A 10278-nucleotide genomic window follows, 5' to 3' on the forward strand; every position below is an offset into this window, starting at 1 on the left:
CTGCTTTTCCTGCCTTTGTATCCGTTTCATTTTTACCATTAGATGTTATCCACGGTCTCTAGATACTTTGAACTATCACCTTGATTAAAAAATTAATTTCCAAGCATAATCTTACACCGTGGCATTACTAATTTCTTTTTGTTCAATGATAGAACAGTTTTTTCACTTTATTCATGATACTAGTTTCTGTAAATCATCCACACTGCTTGCCATCAGTACAGTGTTATCAGCATAGCGGATGATTTTTAAGATGTGTCCGCCAAGTACAATTCCTGGTGTATCTTGGATATTACTCATGATGACTTCACTGTATAGAGGGAACAGGTCTTGAGACAGTTTACAACCTTGTCTTATGACTCTCTTTATTGGTCGTACCTTCAAATTTCATTGTTAATTCATATGGTTGCTCTTTGCTGACAATATAGGTATTTTATATTCTTTATTAATCTTTACATGTTGAGGTTGTTTTTTAGCGTTTCAGTTTCACCTTGAGTTTTCCTGTATCGAAGACTTTCGTGAAGTCAATAAAGAATAGGTACAGATCTTGTTTAACTTCCATTGCTATTTCAGTTATATTTGAAAGAGTGTAGATAGCATATGCTGTACCCGTTCTTTCCTTAAAAACCACATTGTTCTATTCCGATCTCAGGTCTTATTTTATTCCTTATCCTGCACATGATGGTTCATAGTAGCATTTTGGTAATGTGATACATTAAACTGATAGTTCTATGTTGCCCACATTCGGTTTTCACCTGATTTCTTTGGTAATGCACTAACTATATATTTTAAGAAATCCTTCTTCAGTCTAACACTGTTATAGGCCTACATACTATTCACTATTTTTGTAATTTCTTCTATGCCAAACTCATCCAATGCTTCATACATTTCTGTTGGAATACTGTACGGTCCTGCTGCTTTTCTTCCTTTCATTTTCTTCAAGGCATTCTCTACTTCTACATTTAGAATTAATGGGACCTCTTCATTGTAGTTTGTAAGTCATCCCATCGTTCATTATCATTATATAGTTCATTTATATACTCCAACAATTGTTTCAATATTCAAGATGTTTCCATGATGGTCGTCATTAACTTTGATGGGTCCAGTTGCTGATCCTCTTTATCTACCCCTTGTTATTTCTTTTATCTTTTCATGCAAAATTCTTCTGTTGTTTTCCTCAAACAGATACTCAACCTCTTCACAAATTTGTGTTTAGCCGCTGCTGTTACATTTGAATTTTATTTGTGCATGTTACTCCAAAAATAATATCACTATATGATTTATGCTTTCTTAGCTCTTCATCATATACATAATTTTACCTGTCATCTATTTCACCTTTATCTGCTCTTTTTCTTAGGGTTTTCTACTTTCGCTGCCTGTAATATGCTGTATTTAAAATTTTTCCATTGTTGTACTTCGTCTGTGATAATTTTAGGACCTCAAAACGATTCTTGACTGCAATTCTGAATTTCTCTCTAATTTTATTGTCAGTGCTTAGGATTCCTAGATTCAGCTTTTGTCATTGTTTTTGGTTTTCTTAGTTTTGAAGTTTGAGATGTAGAACGCTTATAATTGTTAGGTGGCCACTCTGCACCAGGGTATTTTTTGCATGATTTCAAGGCATTTCTGACTCTTCTTCTGAAAAGAACATAGTCGACTGGTCTCTTCCATGTCCACAGTCTTCTTAGATGTTGTTTGAGGTTGGTGTTTATTTCTTATGCCTAACCCATGATATTGTTATAGCCATTGTATTGCCCACTTTTGCATTGAAGTCGCTTTGGATGATAGTGTTTTTCATGCTTTTACACTGCTTTAAGGCTTCTAATTCATTGTATAATTGATCGATGTCTTCCCCGCTGCTACTCGATGCTGGGCATATGCCTGTATTATTTTAAGGTCTATTGACAATGACAATGACAATGAAAATTTACGATAAATGCACAACATTTTTAAAGATAGAAGAAAATGGGAAATTCCTGAAGCATAGCTTGTAAATGGAAATCCCAAATTACATAATTAAATATTTCTTTTACATATAAGGTTCAAAAATAATTCAAAGGCCTCTTTCACTTAAATTAAAGAAGTTTAAAATAAAATGGAGAACTTCTATTTCTTTTCTGTAAATTATATTTTGTATTCATTATTAACAACAACTTAATTACTTTTAGTTTATTTATATTTATAGACGATTAAGCAATAAAGTAAGTACAGTGTTTACAATCTAAAATAATATAAGAGAAAATTTGTAAATAATAAGTTAATCTGACTTCCTATAACTATATTCTAATGTCTTCTTACTAATAACAGCTAAGTTTTAATAATAAAATAAACTGTTAAATCGTTATACATATATATATATATATATCCAAATAAATATAGAGTTATACTAGTACAATAAATATTTTATTTTGAGACAGATACTGAACTTTGTTTGACTTCTTATTATATATATATATATATATATATATATATATATATATACACATATATATAGATATACCTATATACTCATACATATATATAAACATTTACATACCCATACACACATATACATACATAACACACATACATACACGCGTACACCCATATTCACATACGTACACACATACATACACCAACACACACATACGTACATTTATTGTTGTTAAAGTCAAAATGACATTTTTTGGGCAATACTAGAATAATAGTTTAGTGGACTAGCGTGGTGCCTTATTAACAGCGTTCTATCTGAAACCGCCCAATTTAGTGCTTTTGCGTGTTCTTTTTCCATCATGATACCCACTCCTTTTTCATGTTTTCAACTCCAGAGTAAATAGTGGTAACTGTCTGAGAAAGAATTTCCAGCACCTTTCTATCTCATTTCGCACATTCCTAGGATGTTTATTTTCAACTTTTTCATTTTTTGCTGAATCTAGTTTTCCTGCTTGGTTTTGGGTTCTGACATTCCATGTTGCTATCCTGATCTTTTTCTGTTTTATCTTGCCAACAGTCACTTGATGACGGTCGAGGTTCACCTGTTACTCATGAGCCTCTACTGGATGAGGATCCTTCAATGGAAGATCAATACACGTCATTAGGTTTATACCTGACTACCTCAGAGCAGAGATGTAGTGTACACATCACCCCCTCACGTAGTTTAGTTCGCCTGCTGAAGCGGTTTACCAGGGTGTGGTTCCTGGAGCCAAAACATGAGAGATTTCCAGAACAGTTTGTTTTAATACACTTTAATTCTCTTCACTGATTTATCAACAACCCTTTTAACTAAATTTTAACAAGAATCAACTAGATACAAACTAAAAAAAAAACATCTGAGCAAAAGTTGCTTTTGTGACTTGATAAGCTTAAAACAGTACTACGATGGTACGTTTTTGTATAGTCCCTGTGTTTTTCCTAATAAGACTTACTTATTATTACTACTTCTTATCTTTATACTTATTCTTTGTATTTTCTAAACAACGACCGTACACAAAAAAACCATCGAACTTGGTGAGATGGAAGAAAATATTAAATCGAACCTAATCGTTGTAACTAAAAGTCAGTGTTTCCCACTTACCCAGTTTCACATTGAAATTTTAAAACATTGATAAAATAGGCTATATAGAAATATATTAAAATATACATCAAAATCCACATTAAAAATAAAAAAAATATAAATACATGAAACCGTATCGGATTCCCTTGGAAAAAATTGCAATTAACTCTGAGAACCGTCAAACTTGTTTTCAGTTTAGCTAGAATGCAGGGAAGGAATCAATAATAAAAGAATCTTTAATCTCATTGGAAATGTCTCCTATCCTAGTAACCTATACTTAAACTTACAAGGTTTAAGTTTAAGGAGGTTTGTGTTTCGTTACAGTACATTTTTTTTTATAATACGGTCACAGTTCATTATTAAATCCGATTTTAATTCATGTTTTTTTTTTTTTTTTTTGTCAACCGAGTCTAGAATTTGGACGAAAACAAGAACTCAACTCTCACGTGAGCAGATCAAATTAGGTCATTACAACTTTATGTCACTGATGTAGTGCAATCGAGGTTTATTATAAACACTATATTTCGAAGAAGCATAAGTAACACAAATAACAGTGTAGTAATATATTGTTAGATAATATTATTTATTGATTTGTAAATATCAACAATACTCGAAAAGATAAAAAATGAATCGGAAATGAATAACTTAATTTTAAGGTTTCAGCACGTTTTAGTTTAATGTACCAGTGTTTATTTATTTATTACTTATATATAATGGATGTTCAGTTTGAATTTTACTAAATTAATACCGGTATATAAAATGTATATTGCTTGCACGGTAAATATAAGATGCTTTATTTGTGTGTATGCTGAGCAAACACTATACATTATTTTTAGTCACACTTAACAAACAGTATTAAATCATATTGTATTCTGTATAATCCACTTTAGAGTAATACTGCTTTATACTATATATTTCTTTCATAAAATGTATATGGCTAGCACGATAAATAAAAGATGCTTCGTTTGTGGGTATACTGATTGTAGATTTACGCTGAGCAAACACTATCAAGTATCTATCTATAGTCACACTTAACAAACAGTATAAATCATGTAAGATTTTTGTATAATCCGCATTAGAATAGTACTGTTTTATATATTAGATATTTCCTTTATAATATTTTTGAACTTATTTCAGTAATAAGTGTATCCCTGACTTTAGAAGAGCTTTCAAACGATACCTAACACGACAGTATTTAAAGATTGTGTAATTTTGACCTTTGACCTCATTTGGTAACGTGACATTATTTTAACGGCAGATAAGTCAGATACTGATTTTTTAGGTATAGGTGTAATGGAGAAAAGTGATCAGTGTTAAGTAACTTTCTAATGTTACATGACATAACCATATTTTAAACGGTACGTCGGCCATCTTGAAATTCAAAATGGCAAACCTTTCGCGCTTGAATCAGATCGCGTGACCAAACCTTTTTTTCAATTATGCGCCCATATACACTTGTCTTTGAAAAGAAATTGAGTACACGCGAAAGTGCACACGAGACTTAACTCAGCTCTAGAGTTAGTACCGCCGCTTCGGTATTCTGCGTTTTACGTGGCAGAGCCAACTCGAGCGAATAGTTCGACAGAGTCATTTGGCTAGGTCAGGCTGACTCGAGCGGATTGACCACGGACCGACTCGAGCGTACCGACCACGTGTCAAATTCTATCCGGAAGGCATGTAGCCCGACTGATGGGCTTGGGTTCGAGTCTCACCCGATCGAAAAAACATTTTTCGCAATTGTTTTTAAATGTGCTGAGTATTCAGTACATTTCCACGTCAGGTAGGGCAAAAATTACACCTATACATTATTATTATTACAGTATTATTGTTGTTGTTGTTGTTATTGTTGTTGCTGTTGCTGTTGTTGTTGTTAATTAATACATTTCTATTCTATATACTACTAACCAAAATATTGAATCAATCTATATTTACTTTCTTAAAATACACACAGATATTTTTCTAATGCAGGGCCCTTTGTCAGTATAAGACGTAATTGTGCATTTTTGTAAAGTATCTCATAGGTGCTATTTTTGTAACTTAGGAATTGGGAGCAGGATCATTCTAAAGCACCAGTGGCCGACGCAAAGCAGAACAATCCCTTGTGATTTTTATACGCTGCTTAAACCTAGAGACAATTCAAAACAGAGTAAGATGGTGGCTATAACATTATTTTCACTGGAAATGTTGGTTGATAGAATAAATCAGACATTAGGTCATAAATATGGTTCAGTGTGCATGTTGGCTTTAGTGCCGCACACTTCGGTATTCTGCGTTGTTACGTTTCTACGCTGCACTATAGACTGAATTAGTCACTAAAACAAAGCTACTGAGTAGTGAGTAAAGCATGAAAACAAACGGCTAGGTTTCACATAATAATCAGCATCCTCTCGAATAAATTTCGACAGTTTTAAAACTTAACTTACGGTATTTATTTGTCATTTTATTGTAAAATAACTTTACGAAACGCCTTGGTAAATATTCCTTAACTAAAAGTAAAAATACTAGACTTATGTTTATACATGATGAGGGGAGTACCAGGATCGTACGTTATATTTTAAATAAACCCTCTGGTTTCCTAATAAGACTTACGGTACTAGATTTAAGTTTAGGGATAGGTTTGTATTTAGATACGGTACTTTGTAATTGGTTAAAGGGGGGGGGGGTACGGGGATGAGACAAGTGGCCATGTATTGCTTATTTAACCTTTCCTGAGTTCGGGAAAAATACTTCAAAAAATTCAAAATGTTGAGATGTAAGGATAATTACAGAAACAAAACATGATATGGTGAGACAGGAAAATCAGGTGGAAACGAGGCTGATAACTTTTTTCAGTAGCTTGGTAGCATTTTCTAACCAACTCATTAATATTCAAGACAAGTCTGTCAATTAATTTTTGGCGAGCAGCTGATCGAAAAATCGTCCCGACGATCGAGCGACTAGCTTAGGTACAGTGTGAAGTCGTGAGTTTTTGTGATCGTTTACGTACGCAGTTACAGAGAGACGGTTTAGTCAACGTCAATTCAATCATGGAGGAATAATTCAATTGAATTAATAAACGTATATCAGTCCGATGACTTGACTCGTTTGTTTATAATTAGTGCCTACACCTATGCCTAGGATTAGCACAGTCAGTGTCTACCCAGCAGCAGTAGCGCACTCCTGTCTGGGACACTGCTCCAGTCCCGCAGCAGGTGACGCAGACTTATCCAGCTGACGGTAAAGATAGTAGGTTTCTACTACTAGCCCAGCCTAGATATGTGATAGGCCGAAACATGACACTCTCCTCACATAGGTATTTGCCAGTCGCCATGATGAGACAAACATACCACAACATTTGCCATGAGTACAACCAAGGAGGTATAAATTTTATACCTCCTTGATTTAAGGTGAGCAAAAGAAAATTAAGTGAATGTCTCATCACTGTTCAGTCAGAGTAAATGAAACAAATATATTGGAATGGTAAAAAATATCAGCATGGTGTGTCAGTTTTATTAAGAAACAACAATAATACATTACACACTAGCCGACAGGAAGGCTTCAATCAAGTAATTAAAAAATCTGAAAATACTGTCAATTGATGAATGTCTTTTTAGATTAGTACATACAGTATCTCAGTATGGTATGTTATTGATAAAGCAGCAAATGCCAATGTTTGATAACATTTTTGATTTTTAACAAACCTGGTTTTGCATTATTGTAACTACTGTACTTATTCCTCAATAGGAGCAAATGACTGGCTCAGATGGATGTGATGCAAACAATTCCATCTGTGTGGACATGATGAAATGGACATGCCCAATCCATGGTTAGCAGAAGGTGGCGACGCTCAGAGCTCTGCAGCAAGTGATTGAATCCAAAATATTTCCAAAGAATTAAATTAAAATGATTTGTCTAGTGATTTTTTTTTTCTGAAGATATACTGAAATGCCACACACCTAAGTTTTTGTTTTTTACGCATCTGGTTTATATTGCAGCATCTGGTTTATATTGCATGCCAAATTTATAATAAATAAATAAATACTGTACCAGTATTACTGTACCTGTTTCACTTGCAAAATAAATTTAATATTATTAAATGGTATTATAATCCCATTAAATAGTAATCCTTTTGAAGCAAATATGTGATCCAGATTTAGAGAACAAATTGTGAGGATTAATTTTGAAATATGTAATGTGCGAAGTTGATAGTACAGTATGAAAATGTGGCTCAATATATACAGGAACAACTATTTTAATATATGGCTTTGTACAGTCTTGTGTAAAGTTATTCTATGAAACTGCTTATTTTTTTAAATGTCTGGATTATGCCTATGTCTGCATGCTGATCGATTTGGTATTGGAATTTAAGAAAAAGCTTCAATTTTTTGCTGTACACCATTTTTTGTTTAGTATTTTAAAATACAGTAGTTGAACTTGCCTATGTCATATCCAAAATTCCATTGAGAAATTGTTTGACCCTAACAAAATTTGACTTGCACTTACGGTAATGGAAAACACAACAATTCGGCATGTAAAATTAGATCGACTTAGAAATTATTAGAGTATATTATTTTTCGTCTTAGGCAAGTTTAACTGCACTGCTCTATTTATCATGTCTGATTGTCTTGTATTATTTACCATAGCCAAGATTTCTTCTTTCATGATGATATTCAACATCCATATTTTTGGTGCTTCACTTAGTTATTGTTGAACATACAGTAAATTCAAGACTACTGGTGTTATTAAATAAATATTTTGAAACAATTTATCCTCTTTGTACCTTGCAAATAATTTATTACAAGTGTATTTTCTCACAGTTAATATAAAATTGTTTTACTGTACACAGATTAAAGCAACAGTGTATTCATACTGTATTAGCTTAAAATTTTAAAATATGAGACGAGAGTGGGGAAGATACAAAAAACAATGTACTGTACTTAACGACAAAATGTTCTTGAAATCAACTTTGCTGGCCTATCCGCATCAATAGCAACAATTTCAATTACAGACTAGGTCTGGAAGGTTACACACAATTGACAGGTCCAGATATACAAAAGCTCTAGGCCTGTGCTGACAAAATTTCCTTTCATGAGTGATGAGATTTCAAAAAAACAGAGCACAGTTGTCACATGAATTGTCAAGAATGAATCTATTTACATAAGATCTGTTGCATTAATGAGGATGGACTTATCAGATATCTTCCATAACAATTTATAAATAATTCTTCCAACACAAAGTTTATTTCATCATCTATAGCATAAAAAAACCCAGGGCAGTCTTCACAGCTTCTGGGAACTTGTCCTTAATCGCCCACACAGTGCAAAATGGGATGACCCTTCTGTCAGATTTCTTTAGCCTGTTAAACACCTACCAAATGAAAGCCATTGATACCCACAACATGTCAGCATTTCCTGTAAGAAGAGAAGTACAATAAAAAGTTTGAACAGACTAGTTAAAAAAAATCAGAGTGACTATTCTTACACCATTCAAAAATAATTAGTATTTATATTACAATGTCTTTATAAGGAATTAATCATTCTGGCACTAATCATCAATGATAATTTTTGTTGAAAATATATATATTCTAATTAACCATCACTGTGAAAAGCCCATATTCAAATACATTGCAAAGTGGTGTAACATAGCAATTATTTTATTAATATTAATAAACAATTATTTTGAATAGAATTTATTATTTCATTAATATAATACTTTTTTGTAATATAAAAATAAAAATTAGTTTAAAAATTAAAACAATATATGTATAATAGACTATCTTGTTTCTCAATCTTTTCTAATGTACAGTAATAATAATTCCCCTGTATTTTGACCATCAAAATGGCTGGACATTTGACCCTCTACTAGTTTTTGATCCAGCATGGAATAAGCAGGGCCACGCCTAAGGCGGGTGGTTATATTTCCGAGAAGAATGCCGAAAATTAGTCTTTGAACTAATCTGAATACATAACCATTGCCAATGTATTATGCAGAAGTTAAGTTCTGTGCACATTTTTCCAAGCCATTTTCCGCGCAAATTTGAGCTAGCTTTCAAGGCAGCATCCACATTCCACGACGAATAAAACTGGCATTTTAGTAATGCCTGTAGTAGTAGTAGGTCCTAGATAGTTCCATGGATCTAATAATTAACATGTAAATTAATGCACTTTATTTTAAATAGTGTTCATTGTTTGTCTAATGTTTGAAATATTATTATTATAGTTTGTATATGCCTAGGCCTAAACTAGGGGCCTAGGCCTAGGTCGCGCCAGGCAGTTAGTATTCCGTATTCTCTACATACATACAGTACTGCACTAAATGCTAGGCTATGCCTACACAGGTAAGACAAGTTGGTATTAAACCGTTGTCTTATAAACGCTGATACACTGAGACGCTGATACACTGGGACGTTGATACGCTGAGACAAAGATGACGTCATTGAAATTCACCGCAAAGTCATAATGCACTGAGTGGAATCGAAAGTGCAGGGTTCTCAAGTACTACGGAACGTCCGTAGTTTAAATACAGAAATTCGGCCCAAATTACGGACGTACGGAAATATAGATAAATACTACGGAAATGCATATAAACTACGGAAAATTACAATAGAGCCTATATTTATGGGAAAGCCCCAACATTTCACGATAATTCATAAAGTAAAATCAACGATCCACTCCACGTACGAGTTAAAAATACGTAACAGTCTGCTATGTATAAGAGACAGGTCATAATGCACTGAGTGGAATCGAAAGTGCAGGGTTCTCAAGTACTAC

At 33.2% G+C, this 10278-nt stretch overlaps 1 protein-coding gene across 1 annotated transcript in view; it reads left to right on the plus strand.

Annotated features, from left to right (window-relative positions):
- The first annotated feature begins 1904 nt into the window (after positions 1-1904).
- LOC117117285 (aminoacyl tRNA synthase complex-interacting multifunctional protein 1-like) overlaps positions 1905-10278 on the plus strand; it is a 13967-nt gene continuing 5593 nt past the window's right edge. The window contains exons 1-3 of the mRNA XM_033261544.1: positions 1905-1987; positions 2183-2198; positions 2987-3104. Coding sequence (XP_033117435.1) covers positions 1905-1987; positions 2183-2198; positions 2987-3104 — 217 coding nt within the window. The remainder of the gene's footprint in view (positions 1988-2182; positions 2199-2986; positions 3105-10278) is intronic.

Source organism: Anneissia japonica, unplaced genomic scaffold, assembly GCF_011630105.1.
Source record: "Anneissia japonica isolate Jap-2015-1 unplaced genomic scaffold, ASM1163010v1 scaffold9870_len254840_cov161, whole genome shotgun sequence".
Classification (NCBI taxonomy): Eukaryota; Metazoa; Echinodermata; class Crinoidea; order Comatulida; family Comatulidae; genus Anneissia; species Anneissia japonica.